Source organism: Raphanus sativus, chromosome 4, assembly GCF_000801105.2.
Source record: "Raphanus sativus cultivar WK10039 chromosome 4, ASM80110v3, whole genome shotgun sequence".
NCBI lineage: Eukaryota > Viridiplantae > Streptophyta > Magnoliopsida > Brassicales > Brassicaceae > Raphanus > Raphanus sativus.
The window spans coordinates 2242396-2259480 of NC_079514.1; the positions used below are offsets into that span (position 1 = coordinate 2242396).

Here is a 17085-nt window from a genome sequence, read left to right on the forward strand (position 1 = left end):
ATTGAGTATAACATTTTTTCAATTAATCTCCATAAGAAGATATGACGATAATTTTTTTTAATTGCATCTTGTAATTCGTATAGCATAAAATTAGCTTTAAATCTATGGAATTTGAGTTAATCTTTTGTGACAAATATGATATATAAATTCGTGGAAGATTGATAGATGAGATTCGTCACTTTCGAGAATTCTGGAATTCTATGTTTAACATATAAACATATAAATAACGGTTAATACATCTATGTGTATGGCCATAAAATATCTCTCAGTATCTGAACATGACCCCACTGACATATCTATATAACCGCTCTTTACCGTTTCCTTTCTCCTCAACAAACAAGCTCACTGTAAAGAGAAAATCATATTAAAAAAATCACAAAAAACTAAAAATCCCTAGTTCGTAAAATCCATCATCACAATGTCTGGTGTGTGGGTGTTCAACAAGAACGGAGTGATGAGGCTGGTTGAGAATCCTTACAACCAATCCGCAGGAGATTCCTCAGAGTCTTCCTCCTCCAGTGGTAGCCAGCAGAGGCTGAGAAGGAAGATCCTTGTCCATCTTCCGACCAACGAGGTTGTATGTTCGTACGGATCGCTTGAGAGGATCTTGAAGGGTCTCGGATGGGAGAGGTACTACAATGAAGACAACGTGGATCATCTCCTCCAGTTCCACAAGAGAACATCGATCGATCTCATATCCCTCCCCCGCGACTTCTCAAAGTTTAACTCTATCAATATGTATGATATCGTGGTCAAGAACCCTAACGTCTTCCATGTCCGAGACATGTAGTAGGCCATCATCAAAATTAAAAACTGGGGGCAATTTGATTCTTCAAAATCACCCTCTCTCACATATCTATCATGTATATAGTTGCATGTTTGCGTTGTTTTATTTTCTGTTGGGTTTTTTTTTTGTGTGTTTGTGTTGGTCGATTTGGAGTTCTCTCAAGCTAAACTCATTTAATAACTTGTATCATTTTGTGGTTTTGATGAACTTCGTATCAAGATATATCATGGATGAAATAGTAGAGATGTTATATGGTGCGACGTGCTTAATTTTGGTGCGTACAATATAAGTAAGCAGATCAAATAACTTATGACATATTTGTTTTGTCAACAAGATATAAATATCCAATACTTATGTAGCTTAGCTACTGCTTTGTAATCATCACAAACTCAAGTTAAATTTTTATCAGGGAACTTATGATTTGATGAGAATGCTTAAAGTGGTTTACAGGTTTCTCTAATAATTTACCTTTATTTGTATAGATGCATCATGCATGTTATACAGAACTATAATGATAATTTCAAAAGTCATGACGAAATCTAAAAAGGAAAGTCAAAGATGTTCAGATAGAGAAGGTCCCCCAAAGGTTTAGGAAAACAATGGATAAAATGATGGGCGCACGTGGTCCTGTCATACTTTTCTTACTGAACTTTGACAGGTGGCAACTGCTGATTGCCCAATTCCCCATTCTGTCACATATTAGAATGATGGGCGCACGTGACATATAACCTTTTGCTTAGAATCTAACGTGTCGATTACCCATTTCCCCCACTTTGTCACTTCCTTATCGATGTTGAACAAAACTTCATTTTATTTTATTTCTTAAATTATTTTTCCCCCAAACAAATTCACACATATCCTTTTTTCGTCCCACACTATTCTTATATTCGAGGGCCCTTTTATTTTTGAATATTTGTTCTTAAATATGCATAGTTTGCATGATTTATTATTGGTTACTACAGTTTCTTTTATTTTTGAATTTTGTTACATTTCTTGAACTAATACAATGGGCCTGACTAAGATGGTGACATGGTGGACCGCATGCTAAAGATTCTCCAGCATCAGGATTGTCCAAAACCAATATTCCGGTTTACGCACTCAATTTCCTGATCTGTTTTCAATTTAACTGATTTGAAAACGTTATTCCCCCGTGGCGGGAAAATAGATTTCCGGTGGCGCCAAAATTACAGAAGAAGAAGAAGAGGAAGGGGGCGCAAAATCAAACCCTAAGAACAAATTCCAAATCTCTAAGCGACGATGCAAGCAAAGATCAACTCTTTCTTCAAGCCCTCTTCTTCTTCTTCTCCGTCTCCCATCGCAAACGTCTCAGCAACACCACCAGACACAGACGATGATGATGGTTTATCCGTGTGGGAGCAAAATCGAAACGTCATCGTCAACACCTACGAGCGTCGATCCGCCACAGTCAACGATAGGTACATGAATCATCATCATCATCTGGGCTTTCTATAAAGTTTTGATTTTTTTTCTTCTTAATTTTGGTTAGTGAAGTGCTTAAGGGATGTATTGGGAAGCCACCGAGGAAAGGAACCTCTTTGGGATCGAAAAACCTCAGCAAGAAGCGGAGTTATACACAGTTCCACTTAGAGTTGGGCCAATCTGATTTTCTTCTGAGACATTGCGCAGAGTGTGGAGCTACGTATGCTCCTGGAGATGAGTTTGATGAGAAGAATCATCAAAGCTTTCACAAGGACTATATGTATGGTATCACTTTTAAGGTTAGGATGCTTTGTGACCTTTATTTATATGCTTGTTGTTTCCTTGGTTGTTTGATTTAAGTGTTTGGGTTTTTTGAATTTTTTTTTTCTCAGGGTTGGCAGAACGAGAGAGTGTTCACATCGCCTTCTTTCAATAAGAACCGTATTGTTATGGTAGTGTTGGAGAATGATTCTCCTGCGCATAGAAACAAGGTTCGTTTTTTTCACATTTTTAAGTTGTGCTGTTTCCGGTACTGGTTAGAGGATTAAATGTGTTATTGTTTGCACTTTCAGGTGCAAGAGGTTGTGAAGATGATGGAGGTTGAGTTAGGTGAGGGTTGGATCCTTCACAAACGTTGTAAGGTATGAGTCTTTATCCACTTCTTAGCAAACGTTTTTGGGATATATTCTATAGCTCATACGTGATCATTTAGTACTTAGAAGATGTCTATCAAACTTAACCGACTAGGATCTGATAGAAAATTTGATGGGAATATTTGCTTTACTTATTAGCCAAAGGACATTGACTTGTGTGATTCCAACTAGCAATGAAATCAAACATGTGGAAGGAAGAGTTTCTTTCATATCTTTAATGATCTCAAGAAAGAGCTGCCTTGTTATGTGCAGGTTTATCTATCCGTCTCTTCTCAGAGGATCAGCGGATGTTTAGTTGCCGAACCAATTAAGGAAGCATTTAAGATCAAAGCTCCTCCTGAGGATGAAAGACGATTTAAGAAAGAGAGCTCTTCTTCGCCTTCAGCCTCCATTCAGTTCGGAAACATTGTGTTGCAAAGACAAGTATCTAAGAGATGTCGAGAATCAGATGGCAAATTAGACAATGAAGCCATTGTATGTGAAGAGGAAGCTAAACCGGCTGTTTGTGGGATCAGAGCAATATGGGTTTCGCCTTCTAACAGAAGAAAAGGCTTAGCTACACGGTTACTCGATACAGCGAGGTAAAAAGGACTCTTCTTAGCAACCAACCAACCAACCACCTGAAACCATTCTCATTTTGATGTATATGTAAAACGCAGGGAGAGCTTCAGCAGTGGGTGTCTTTTGGAGAAGTCTCAGTTGGCGTTTTCAGAACCAAGCTCGTTGGGAAGAGTTTTTGGATCAAATTATTTTGGAACTTGTTCACTCTTAGTTTACAAAGCTCAAGTAGAAAGGCTCGATTAAAACATCCCAATATTAGTTTTTGCTTATGTGCCTAATTAAAAAAGCACATCAAACGTTAAGAGTCAGGTGCATTTAAAGCTACCTAGCTTAACTATTTAATTAAATCAATCAAAAATCAAAATAAAAACAGATTTTTAACATATTCTTACAAATTTTATGAGTATTATATACATTGTTGATTTGATGGCTGACTCTTAACGTTTGTGATGGCTGCGCAAGAAAAGGATGGAGGTGAATACCAAAACGTAAACAACAGTTCCATTTTCTTACCAAACTACTTTTTTACATATCTAATAGGTGAATTTGCCCAAATAACCCAAAATAAAACATAAACAACAGTAAAATAGATGCTATACAAATTGCTTCATAACAAACAAGTTTATGCAATCCCATTTTGTTTTGTTTTTGGTCTTTCTTAACTACATCTTATGATTTTCCATTTTAAGAAACAAACAGAAATTTCATAAAACAAATTACTATGTCAAACTATGTTTTTTGGTTCATGTTTATTTTTTATTAAATCAAAATCGATCTGCAACAAACACAAATAGAGGAGTCATTTGAAATGAGTAAAACTCACTTTCTGTAACTAAATTGTAATTCATTAGAAAGTAAGTTAATCGGTTTAAATTATAGATGAAAATCTAAAATTTCTTTATAAAGATTTTATAACTAATTGATCTAAAAATAACTTTAAGTTCTTCTAACATTTTGAAAGCGAGCGAACAATACTTTTACTTTAAGTTATCTTGAAATAAGTTGTTGCCAAAAGTTTCTTCCATTATAGAAAAATGTTAACATGGATTGGTCTGACATTTGTGGTAAATCATTGTTTATGTCATACAATTAAGATTACCAGAGACATTTAAAAGATAAAGTAGAGTTTATACCATCAAATCAGCAATTGATATAATAATAAAGTAATTTAAATCCGCTCATAGTAATTCCATCTCTTTTAGATTTAACGAAATATGTTCGAGTTTCTGTTAATTTCTCATAATTCATGTGTGCTAGATTTTATTATGTCGGATATAAAAAACCCTTAGTTATAGTGAACAATTTTTTCATGTAAGATAGCAACTTTGAATGAAATAGAATATCATAATTTGATTTCTTATCCATTCTAATTAGATGTGTGATTCAAAATATTCGATCATAAGAATTTAGATGAAAATCACAATTAAAGTGTTAGTGTTCCGCATAATCGTAATACATATGTTTTTATGTAAAATTGGTTTTGTATAAATATTACTACTTTTAACATAAATTATGGTGTTCATGATGTAGAGTTTGAGAAAATCAGATGAAAAACAAACACCTGAAGCAACATAATTTATGTTAGTGATTTTTTTGTTTTGTTTTGACAATGAGATTAAAAACAAACAAGAAGAAAATTGGTTGTTTTTTCTCTTACCGCATGCAATGCTTTCATGGAAGCCAGGTTGGGGAGTGGAAGGTGCCCAAACAACGTGAGTAATAGACCACGCTTCTCCAGGGAAGGTAGCAAGCGTTAGGATGGAGTCATCGATCCCACCACCGAAGAGGAATTTGAGAACAGAGGAAAAGCCATCGAGTCTTCCAACTACAGAAGAAGATGTCAAAACAATTTTGAAAGGTTGGATGGTATGGTAAGAAAATGAAATAGTGATTGAAAGAAACAAATACACGTACCAAGAACGAGATTTGGTATAGTGTGGTGGAAGACAATGGAGTTACCTCGAGTTAGAGGAAGTGGAAGAGGTAAAGGACATGCCAAATAAACTGTAAAAAAAACTGTGTACTATGAAGTACGGGCCAAATAAACTGTAACAAACTTAGTGCAATTTGCAGAGTATTATGAAGTAGGATTATGTGGACATTTCTTTTTTTTTTTTGGTTATTTGTCCCACTCTCTTTGTTTACCAAGGTATTTGTCCCTTGGTCATCTACTAGAAGGATTTGTGTCTAGAATTTTAATGTTGTGTCTAGAATCTTTAATGTTTAGAATCTTTGCAGTTGTGTCTAGAATCTTTAATGTTTATGTTGTAAGATTGAAACTTGGTTTCCTTGTAGCTAACAGTCTTTGCAGTTTTCATAAATTAGAAACCTTTTATTTGACCAACAATCATCTAAACTGTCACTTCGATTAAACATAACTACTTTTAACATAAATTATCACATGCTCAGATGATAGTAGTAGTACTTAGTTTCAACAAAAGATCAAATTGCTCTCAGATCAGAAGACTGCAAACGGATTCATGTGATAATTTTTCTTGGTTTTTAGATTTTAGTTTTTTTTTTGGATTTTGATTTTTGATCTTTGGATTGTGATTTTGCAGTATATTTTAGTTTTTTTGTAAAATATGAATGGTTGTTTTAGATTTTGGTTTTTGCTTTTAAATTTAAAAAATAAAAATATTATTGATAGACAAATATTTATTCTGAAATAATCGAATATAAATATTGTCATAAAAACATATATAAATTTTACTAATAAAAATATTTTAAAACTATAACTGTAAATACAAAATAAACTTTTGATCTTTAGTTTCTAATTTTTGGATTTTGACTATAATTAATTTATAACATTATTATCTGAACTAAACCAAAAACCATGATAATCAACCTTAAACCAAACTCAAATTCATAAATAACTAAATAGTTTTTATATTTCTTGAACTAAAAAAACAAAAATCACAATTGAAACCAAAGCAAAAACCGAATGCTCATGTCTAAACATATTAGTATACAAATATAGAAATTAATAAATTTGTTAACAAAAAATAATCTAGCGTTTTCAAATGGCAGACTAAATTCTAGTTTTATATATAAACCTAATAAATTGTCCGGTTCTAGGTCGGATTTAAAAACATTGGTCTGGTGTTAAAAACATTGGTCTGGTGTCACGACCAGTTTCTTATGTCAAACTTGGTTCAAGTGCTAAAAGCAGTCGAGCAAAATCTCAATAAGCAAAACTTTATCAAGACGCAGAGAAAGGACATAACAGAAAACCCAAAAAAAACAGAGGATACAAAAAGGAAGAAGAAAATAAGCAGCGATCAAAGCCTTCGGACATTCAAATCTAAAGGCAGTACGAACAAGCCTACAAAGATTTAATCGAAGCAAACAAGAGGAGTCTTAAAGAGAGACAGAGAGATCATTGGTTTTTGGTCGGAAGAAAGTTACTTCTTTTGTTCGGTTTTTTGGCATTTGTCTGAATTCTCTCTGGGTCAATCATAGCCAAAAAAAAAGGTGAAGCTTGGGTCCCGCTTCTCTCATTCATCCCCTTTTAAAGGCAATTCGAATCCGTTGCTCTGTTCTCAAACCTCCACTGATCTCGATTTGCCTCCAGCTGGGAGATTCCCGGTAAAAATTCTGAACGTTCCAAGCTTTCTAAGTGGTTTTTTGAAAAGATAAATGCTCTGCTCTGATTCAGTTGAGGGATTGATTAGGTAACTTTTGAGCTAGGGTTTGGTAATATATATCCTGTTACTGAGTCAGCCAAGGTTGAGATTTGGTGTGAGCTAGATAGTAGATGTTGATCTCTGTTCTCGAGGGGTTTTGGCTTCAGCTAAGTTCTTGAAATGCTCCTCCTGGATTGGGGTTTGAGAGGTTGTAATAAGTTAATGAGTTGGATTTGTTGGTGTGAAGGATAACTAGAGGGTGCATCTAGTAGCGCTTCCTTTGTCTGTTTTCATCAGTTATAGAGTTTACAAGAAGTGTATCAAGGTCTTCTTTGTCCGTTGGTCATCTTTTAGAGTACTACGAGGATTTGGCTTTGTGGAGTTGTGTCTGAAAATATTTATGTTGTAAAATTTAAAAATTGGTTTTCCTTGTAGCTGACAAAGCTTTCCAGGATGCAGTTTCAATAAACTAAAAACCTTTTACTTGACCAACAATCATCTAAACTGTCACTTCTGTTAAAAAAATATAATTACCTTTTTAACAGAAATTCTGACATGATCCGTTATAGTAGAGTAGTAGCTAGTTCCAATAGTAGATGAGAATACTATCCGATCAGAAAGACTGCAAACAGATTCAATCTAATGTCACGACCAGTTTCTTATGTCAACTTAGTTTAAGTACAAAGAGAGCAAAAAAAAACTTTATCAAGAGAGAGAGAGAAAGGACATAACAGAAGACCAAAGAAAAAAAAACAGAGAATAAAAACAAAAAAAGGAAGAGGAAGAAGAAAACGAACAAAACCCAATAAGCAGAGATCGGAGATAATTAAAAAAAAAAAGAAGCTTTCGGACATTCAAATCTAAACACGAACAAAGCCCACGAAGATTTAATCGAAGCGAAGCAGAGGAGTATTAAGGAGACAGAGAGAGAGATCATTGGTTGGTTTGGTCGGAAGAAAGAAAGTTACTTCTTTTGTTCGGTTTTTTTTTTGTCATTTGTCTGAATTCTCTGGTCAATCATAGCCCAAAAAAGGTTGCTTTTTTTTTCTTCTTCTTCTGCTTACAAGCTTTGGGTCCCGCTTCTCTCATTGCCCGCTTCCTCGTTCTCCAATTCGAATTTCATCCCTTTTTAAGCGCAATTCAGAATCCGTTGCTCTGTTCTCAACCTCCCTCCACTGATCTCGATTTGCTCTCCAGCTGAGATTCCGGTAACTCCTCAAAGTTCTAAGCTTTTCGAAATGGGTTTTGAAAGATAAATGCTCTGCTCTGATGCAGTTTCCTGTGAAGTCGGTGCGTTTTTGTCTTTCTGAGGGATTGATTTTGGTAAATTTTGAGCTAGGGTTGAGAGTTAAGGTTACTTGGTGCGAGCTAGATAGTAGATGTTGATCTCTGTTCTCTAGGGGTTTGGTTTTGTTGGGAGATGAAATCTGGAGTGGCCTGTACGTACTAAAAGGTTCTTGTAATGCTCCTGGATTTGAGTCTGAGAAGTTGTAATAAGTTAATGAGTTGGGTTTATTGGTGTGAAGGATAACTAGACGCTTAGAGAGGGTGCATCTAGTAGCACTCCCTCTGACTGTTTCATCGGTGTTTTCGAGTTTGGAAGAAGAAGTATGCAAGGTCCTGAAGATCCCAGGATTGATCTGGCTGAGCTGAAAGCGCATATTGTGAAGAAGGTTGGGGCTGAAAGATCTAGAAGGTATTTTTATTACTTGGGAAGGTTTCTGAGTCAGAAGGTTACTAAGAGTGAGTTTGATAAGTCATGTCACCGTCTTTTGGGGAGGGAGAATCTCCCTCTACACAACATGTTGATTCACTCCATCTTGAGGAATGCATCTCTTGCTAAATCCCCACCACCTACTACTGGTCGTCACAAATCATCGGTGGTTGGGAAAGAAGATGGAGGACCTGAAGGAAGCGGATCATTAGTCCGTAACCGTAATAGGAATGATCATGTTTGGTCAAATGGGGTGTTACCTCCAAAGGTGGCAACAAGAGACAGGCCTAGTCCACTTGGACCAAACGGGAAGGTCGAGAGTCTGTTGCATCAGCCGCATTGTAGAGATGACAAAAGCGGTAACAGAAACATGGAGAACGGAGGACCATGTAGGTATGCTGATGAAAGAGGCGGTGCGTTACTGGATAAAGGTAAGGTCGCAGCTCCAGTTAGCAGAGATGAGGAAGCTCGAGAGGAGGAGCGAGGTAGATTGGGAACTCTTTCCACAAGCCCTGTAGTTGCACCTCTAGGGATTCCATTTTGGGCAGCTAGTGTCGGTGGGGCCCGCAGAACAGTACCAGTTTCGACCAGGGCTAACTTCATCGGTTGCTACGACAGTGGTGGATTGTCAGACGCAGAGATGCTGAGAAAGCGGATGGAGAGTATTGCAGTAGCACAGGGTCTTGGAGGGGTTTCACCTGAGTGTTCTAGTATGTTAAATAGCATGCTGGACGTGTACCTGAAGAAACTGATTAAATCATGCGTTGATTTGTCTGGAGCTCGGTCCACGAATGGAAACCAAAGTAATAGTTTGCAGATACAAACTAGCAACCAATCATCTGACACAACGCAAGTGTCTTTGCTTGACTTTAGAGCTGCAATGGAGCTTAATCCATCCCAACTTGGGGAAAACTGGCCATTGCTTCGGGAGAGACTTCTGATGCGTTCGTTTGAAGAACGAGAAGAGGTGTGAAGGAGAGAATGGTTGGGATATTGGATACTGCAAATTGTCTGAGTAAGCTTCTCTGGCCACTGGTTCTAAACCGCTGCCTCCCATGATGGCTGAAAGACACATCTACGCCCTGCAGCCGCAGACTAGGGCAGGTTAGTGGTAGCTTGGCCATCCCAGCGAGTTTCAAGCTCTGTGTAACAGGGCACGCCGCCCGGTTAGGGGATAAAGAGAAAGTTTTGGTGGGTTTTAAGCGGGAGCAAGGTACAAACACAATCATGTAATAGCTGCAGTACTGCTGTGTTCCAATTGTATGTAACATAATAGTCTTATATTCATTTCTTGAAAACACTTTGACATCACTTTTACATTTTTTTTTACATTTACCGAGACTAAGAATGTATGATGAAATCTTTGTTCTTCAAATGACATCTTTTTCTACCTTCCCAGCTTTACATTACTGAGTAAACAGGAAACATGCGAAAAGCGGAAGAAAAACACAGGAGAGTTGTGTCGTTAAACAAAAGAGATGGAGAGAACACATGCAAAAGAGAGAGAGAGAGATAAAGCCAGTGTGAATCTGTATGTACACAAAGGAAATGCTGAGGCCCTTTTTTAGGCGGGTTCCATTGTTGTTCACAAGCTTTGGATGAAATAAATACTATCACGAAACCAGGAGGAAGAAGACGGTTTACTTAGAGGAAGAGGTGTCTGCAGCTGTTTTGCAGATTGGGCACCAACTCTTCATCCGCAACCATTCTTGCACACATTTCAAGTGGTATGCGTGCTCACAGTGTAGCCTTCCAACTTCATCACCTATTGTATACTCTTCCTAGAAACCAAAAAAAAAAAAGACCAGAGTATGAATAAATCATCCACATATTCACTGTCATGATTCACCATCAATGAAACGCTTGTAATCATCAAAGATTCTCAAAGAAAAGGGAGACAGACCTGGCAGATGCTGCATTTGGCATCTTCCTTGTGATCAGGTTTTATCTGATAGATGCTTGTTTTCAAGCTCTTTGATATAGCTTCTTCTGTGAGAGCAGTGCTTACAGTACCAATTCTCTCTTCTAAAGCTAATAGTTCCTGTAATTCATTTAAAAGATAAAAAGATACCTAAGTTCCAGAAAAGTAAGGTGGGTTTGAAAATATAAGTAAAAGACAAACCTCATAGGACATGTTATCAATGTCTAGCCTCATGTCACGGTGTTGGTCATAGAAACTTAGTCCACCGAGAAGTAAACCTGTCTCCATGATAAGCAGTTCCTCGTAATTAAGCTCAATGTCTTGCTCAATCCTATCAAGTTCTGGCAAAATCTGCACAAAAGAAAAAAAAAAAAGCATTGTGTTAAGGGAGGGCTCTATTTGATGATGCTCAGACAGGATGTCAAGTTGTAGAGTTAACAGGCAATTAGTTACCTCAGAGATCCCATCTAAATTGTAATTGCGAAAACTGTCTTGACTCGATAAAGAACCAAAGTCCGGGAAACCAGAGAAGAGCTCCAAAGAGACTGGAGAATTGAGATTGTTTGATGATGATGTTTCAGTCTGAGACATCTCTCTTGTTGTAATAGAGGATAAACCATTTCTACCACTCCCTCGGTTTGAGAATCTAATACGGCTATTATTACCTCTGTTTACTGATGATGATCTCTGACCTCCAACTGAAGCAACACCACCGTTGTCCTCATTCAGAATGCAGTGTCTTGCCCCACGTCTCTCTTCAGCAGGTAGCTCTGCCACTATCTTTTTTCCTCTAGCTGAAGAGGAGCTAGAGCTGCTGCTTTCTCCATAAACTCTTCTCTTACTGATCGTATCTATCTTCTTCCCACCGAGTCTTTTCTCCAATCCAAAACCACTTAACAACGGGCTGCACCCTCGGTTTGTTGAAGGACCAGGACGAAACTCTTGCTTGCTCAGCCCAAATCTCTCCCTTAAACCTTTCTTGACTCTCGAGCTTGACGGCAAATCTGAGGATTCCACTACCAAGATCTCTCTCTCTCTCTCGTCCTCGCTGCCTTTGCTGCTCTCTGATGAATCCGTTACTATCTGAGGCTGCTTCTCATTTTTAACAGAAGAGGAGCTACTAGAAGAGACGGGAATCTTAGAGGAAGTTCCAACGACTTCCTTCCCGTTTGGGAAAGAGCGGCTTGAAGCTGAAGACCAAACTGCTTTCTCTTTCTTGTATGAAGAGCCAACAAACCGAGTGAACTTCTTTGATTTTTTCTCATCACTGCAAATATTGCTGTTGAATCCTCTGTCTCTCAGGACAACACCAGCTCCCTTCTTGGAGTCAGGTCGCGCCTCAATGGCTCTTTTACCTGACCACCGGTCCATGAACTATTTTGAATGGATGCAATACCTGTATGTAACAATTATACCCCTTATCTCAGTTTATATCACAAAATGTTTATTGCATAAAAGGAACAAGTTCCTGAAGCAAAAATCAGTTTTTTAGACTTTTCTCAGTTAACATCCTCCATGTTTGTGTTTTCAAGAAAAAACAGAAATATTAGCATGACATGAACTAAATAATCAAAAATTGATTGAACGTAAAAGGAAACAAATCTTTAGCTAATTTCAGTTTTTTTTAAGACTTTCTCTGCTAATATATTTTCCATGTTTTGTATTCTCACAAAGTAATACACAACAGAGATTTGTTTTACATATATTTTTCTGGTCCAGACAAGAGATTCAAGAACAATAACATGATTCTTTTTCAATACATCAGAAGAAACACATAAGTCAATTTGACCAAAAACATATAAAAATGGTTAGATTATTCAGACAGAACCAAAGAGAAGGAAGAAACTATAGAAGCTAACCTTGTTCGAATGATTACCTTTCGATTTCTTTTGCTTCCTATCTTCTTTCTGGAAACTTGAAAAAATGATAAAAAAAACAAACAAATAGAAGAGCGTTTGTTTGTTCTTGTTGGCGATATTTTCTCAACTTTTTATTAAGTATTTTTTTTTGGGAAAAACAATTATATTTATTGTTATTCTATTATGACCTGAAAGCAACTATACGTTATTAATTATTATTATAAGAAAAAGAATCTGAAATGACGAAGATTAAGAGAGATCCTGGCCGTCTATAGATGGGACCGGAATATCTGACGGTTGGTAGAGATTGCGACGTCTCTAGGTAGTGGTAGAGAACTCAAACAAAAGTATATTTGACCAATTTAGGAAAAATAATAATAAAGCAAGGAGACTCTCTTCTCTTTTGTTTGGTTAGAAGATGAAAAAGATAAAACTTTGATTACGCATTATGCACGACGATCGAAGGATAATATATTTTAATTAGGCTTTGTCCCTTTATTATGGCAACAAACCTCTCTAGTCTCTAGCCTTTATCCTTGGTTTTGTATTTTTAATTTACTTTTTAATGTATTTTTCATAAACAAATGCTTTATAGTCTCTTTATTTGAGTCTTTTTATTTTATTTTTGAAAATCAGATTGTTTGTCTCTCTTATGGTAGAGCAACCATATTCTTTAAATTAGACCGCGACAAAAATATAAATGGTGGATCCAATGCTGAGAAGTGAGAAATAGTTTATGAAAATAGAAATGAAGGGCTACAAAATTTTCACAGAAATAATTATTAAAATTCAAAAAATCACTAAATAGAAGAAACACTTGTTTTTATTATATGAACAGAACTTCAATTTACTTTTAAGACATGAAAACTTTATATATACCTTATGCAAAATATATGATACTAGATCAGTAAACATTAGAAAAAAATATAAACACAATGAATGAAAGAAATAAACTAGTACAATGTAAAAAAGGAGTAAAGAGAGAGATCCACTTCGAAACAGGTGTAAATCGTTTATTACAAGACATGGTTTATGGAACTCGTAGGACCTATAACCTCCTACTACAACATCACTTTACCTCTCTCATCTTCCAAAATCCAAAACATAAGCACTAGATTTTAAGATCATGAATAAAAGGAATAAGTTTTACAAAGCATTTATTTATTTATTAACTTTTTGACTAATAACAAATATTAGAAATCTTTAGCAAAAAAACAAATATTAGAAATCAAGAATCAAAGGCTCAGATATATGTATGAACATAGTTGGACAAAAGGTCTCATAGAGCTGGGATTATGTGTTATCATCATCGCCGTTAGAGCACGAATCAGTACCTAGTTGTTGCCACCGTCTTCACTAACGCGGGTTCCGTACTGGATGTGGCGGCCGGCGTAGAGACCGCGTTTGGCTCTGCCCATTAGTATTTTGATATCAGGAACGCAAGCCTTGAGCTTCTCTTTCAGCTTCTGGTGTTAAGAGTATCCGCTCCGACCTTTTTCACCAGCTTCTTCATCATCTCCGTCCCTCTAAATGCCATTTTCACTGAACCTATTACTCTTCCCAAATCTACCGGAAAATGTCTTGTCTCTCTATGCTTGGACTGAGGTGAACCAAGCCACAAGGAAGAAGCAGTTGAGTCGACGTTTGGATACGGCAGTGAAGTCGAGACGACGTGATGGCAGCATGCGTCGATGAAGTGATCTTAGCTTATTCTTAGGTTCAGTTTAGGCTTTATTTGGGCTTTTTACGTTTACTTGTAGGCCTAACTCAGTTTCTCCTCTTAAATTACGGTCTTATTTTTTCTTTTAATTTTCTCAATCCGAATAAAACAACATAACATTATTCATATTTCAGCTACTTTATATTTTCTGATTAACTATTTTGTAATAGCAATATTGATATTCTTTTTATATTAAAAAGTTTTGGGTCTAAATTGTGATATAGGAAATTAAGGGAAATAATCAATTCCTCTTTATTCTTTAAAAATTACATCATTTATAAAAAATATTTGCTGCATATAATTTGTTGTAAATTTAAGGAACTATAGAACAAAAACATTCCTTATCAAAAATTGATATGAAACAAAAGAAATATATATTCATTTTATTTTGTTCCTATTCCTTCTATTTCCACTTATTCATATTCATATTTTCATAGTCACCATTTAAATCATTTGTTTCTCAATTACTGTGGTCTAATCTTTTACTTGATTGTATGCTTGTTTTAGGTGGGCTTAAATTTCTTTTACTCTTTTTGATGAAATTTCAAATTAATTGATCTATCAAAAAGAATTACATCTACAAACTCATGACCGTTTATAGAGACTATACTATAGACAACAAATGGAAAAAGGAAAACCAAAATTTCAAATATATTGATCTAAGTTAGTCACTTATTAGTATGACAAATTCTTATTTTAAGTTTGTAAAATAGCTACTTAAAAACTCATATGGATATATCATATATGATAAATTTACAACATGTTTTCAGAAAATATAAAGAAAATTTAAAAATGAGGTGTACACAACATTCAAAAGGGTGGTTGTCCAACAATGTTACCAGGAGGATCATAATTACAAATGATAAACGTGTCACCGCTCTTGCAAAACACAATCGCACAACCAACCCTCAAACTCTTCTTCCACACAAGTTGCGTGTAATGCAAACAATCTCCATTCGCCTTACATCGGTACGTCTTCCGGTCATAGTATTTCCTCTCCGAGGCCCACGCAACCACCGCGTTCCCAGGGGTCCACCCTTTTCCACTTCCCCAAAAGAGATTCTCCCCGTAAGGTCCACCGGAGTGGATAAGGTTGCAATCTCCACGGCGGGTTCGTGCCCACCGGGTGGCGTAGCGGGCGAGTTTGTTGCTCCATTTGAGAGGAGGGAGACGAAGCTTGGCTCTTAAGATGTTGTGTGGTTGTAGAAACTGCTGTTGGATGGTGTTGCGGGTTAGGGTTTGGTATTGAGAAGAAGCTAGTGTTGGTGTTTTGTTGGATGGGAGTTGAAAAGAGAGAGATGGAAGTGGAGTGATGATAGAGATGGTGATGGTAATGGTGAATATCAAAGTTTTAAGTTCCATTGGGAAGAGATGAGTTAGATTTGATTGTAACACTCTAGATCTATAGTACACCATTATATATATACAAACACTATTGTTTATATCTTCATGTTTGTATGTACATGTCACCGAAAGAATCTAAGCACATGCTATGTTAATAATGTGCAAATGACAACTGCTAATTATTTCGCGGTGGAACATCCCTTGATTATTTGTAGGAATGATTCTTTTCAAACAAATCATAGATTATAAAGCTATTAAACCATTTTATATCACTGTTTTGTAGAATGTTGCAAATAGATAAACAAAAATTAATAGCATAAGGAATTTTACAGATCAAAATTAGCAACTAGTGTATAGCTACCAAACCAAATACTAATAATATGCTTGTGAACACGTCTCAAAAATGATTTTCTTTTAGCAATAGTTGATTTCAATCAAAAGAATAATTACAAATATTTTGACCACTAAGTAAGTTTGAATCCATGGAACGAGTAGTTTAATTACAACATGTTTACGATGCATGTTTACGAGGCTACGATGCATGTTTATGAGGCGGATGCTGTGCTATATAGAACGTGACTAAAATTCAGGAAGCCTGAATATTTTTTTATCAAACTTATTCCTCAATGATCAAATAACATTATGAAGCTTGTAATCATATTGGGTTTCAATTGTTTTTACACTTTCTTATAATCGAAAACGGCTAAGGAATATGAAATTAGTTGATAGTCAATTGCTTTGTAACATTCCGGTTATAATACTTTCTCAAAAAAAACATTCCGGTTATAATATATAGTAGTGTATGCTAAAAGTTTAAATGAAGTTGATTTGATTACTTATGTAAAAAAATGTAATTATTTTCGACTGGCATTAAAAATCCAAAATAAAGTTTATTTAAGACTAAATAATAATATATTATATAATTTATCAGAAGTGAATTGTGATGTCATATGCTAAAACCAAAAAAATATAAATGGTAACTAAAAAGATAGTAAATAAATATTTAGAGCTTTTGGAAAATTAATGTATGTACCGGACCATCTATTAGATGTTAGGGCCAGAGGTGGCCATGACCCATGGCAAATGAAGCATGAGCTTCTGGCCGCCGGCCGCCTTTATAATAAGTGAAAGATGGGCCAAACTTTTCCAAAAGTCTATGTTGTTCTAGTGGTCTAAATGCCTATTGTGTCAAATCCTGCATTTCGGCCACATTTTTTTGTTTTGGCTTGTAGCATTTAGATTTGTAGAACTGGCTCTGGTTAGGAGTAACGGACCGAGTAAGCATATCCGTCGATAGGCGGGATCGATCGGAGCGATAAACTTGTATTGAGCAGGTGAAAGTCTAACCGGATGTCCTAGACTCCTAAACCGGTAATTCAAATCCTTATTACGCTCACTTGATAAAGTATTGGGCTTTTGTCCAAAAAAAAAAAGTATTGGGCTTATTCTCGAAAACAATT

The 17085-nt window shown here is 36.0% G+C and overlaps 5 protein-coding genes and 1 non-coding gene across 8 annotated transcripts; 3 read left to right on the forward strand and 3 right to left on the reverse strand.

Moving 5' to 3' along the window:
* The first annotated feature begins 321 nt into the window (after positions 1–321).
* LOC108852868 (flowering-promoting factor 1-like protein 1) lies at positions 322–1007 on the forward strand. The gene has a single exon (XM_018626344.2). It carries the CDS (start codon positions 419–421, stop codon positions 788–790), a length of 372 nt encoding a protein of 123 aa, XP_018481846.1. The 5' UTR covers positions 322–418; the 3' UTR covers positions 791–1007.
* An 895-nt stretch (positions 1008–1902) lies between these two features.
* LOC108852372 (protein CHROMOSOME TRANSMISSION FIDELITY 7) lies at positions 1903–3826 on the forward strand. Of its 2 annotated transcripts, none has more exons than XM_018625868.2 (6): positions 1903–2223; positions 2295–2526; positions 2620–2718; positions 2800–2868; positions 3133–3461; positions 3540–3826. In XM_018625868.2, the coding sequence occupies exons 1-6, from the start codon at positions 2045–2047 to the stop codon at positions 3682–3684; spliced, it is 1053 nt and encodes a 350-aa protein (XP_018481370.1). In that variant the 5' UTR covers positions 1903–2044; the 3' UTR covers positions 3685–3826. The 2 variants fall into 2 exon arrangements, with proteins under 2 accessions (XP_018481370.1, XP_018481371.1); XM_018625869.2 differs by having other exon boundaries at positions 1989–2223; positions 2300–2526.
* A 3899-nt stretch (positions 3827–7725) lies between these two features.
* On the forward strand, positions 7726–10173 carry LOC108855889 (uncharacterized). The gene has a single exon (XM_018629814.2). It carries the CDS (start codon positions 8678–8680, stop codon positions 9752–9754), a length of 1077 nt encoding a protein of 358 aa, XP_018485316.1. The 5' UTR covers positions 7726–8677; the 3' UTR covers positions 9755–10173.
* Positions 10040–12711, reverse strand: LOC108855888 (uncharacterized). 2 transcript variants are annotated; one of them, XM_018629813.2, is made up of 5 exons: positions 12579–12711; positions 11156–12098; positions 10904–11053; positions 10685–10822; positions 10040–10562 (listed from the first exon to the last, which is right to left on the reverse strand). In XM_018629813.2, the coding sequence occupies exons 2-5, from the start codon at positions 12071–12073 to the stop codon at positions 10422–10424; spliced, it is 1347 nt and encodes a 448-aa protein (XP_018485315.1). In that variant the 5' UTR covers positions 12074–12098; positions 12579–12711; the 3' UTR covers positions 10040–10421. The 2 variants fall into 2 exon arrangements, with proteins under 2 accessions (XP_018485315.1, XP_018485314.1); XM_018629812.2 differs by having other exon boundaries at positions 12562–12700.
* Positions 12712–13796: 1085 nt separating this feature from the next.
* Positions 13797–13881, reverse strand: LOC130512217 (small nucleolar RNA snoR69Y). The gene has a single exon (XR_008945774.1). It is a non-coding gene; the product is annotated as a small nucleolar RNA snoR69Y (small nucleolar RNA).
* Positions 13882–15011: 1130 nt separating this feature from the next.
* Positions 15012–15668, reverse strand: LOC108853112 (pathogenesis-related protein PRB1-3). Its single transcript, XM_018626572.2, has one exon. It carries the CDS (start codon positions 15641–15643, stop codon positions 15092–15094), a length of 552 nt encoding a protein of 183 aa, XP_018482074.1. The 5' UTR covers positions 15644–15668; the 3' UTR covers positions 15012–15091.
* Positions 15669–17085: the final 1417 nt, after the last annotated feature.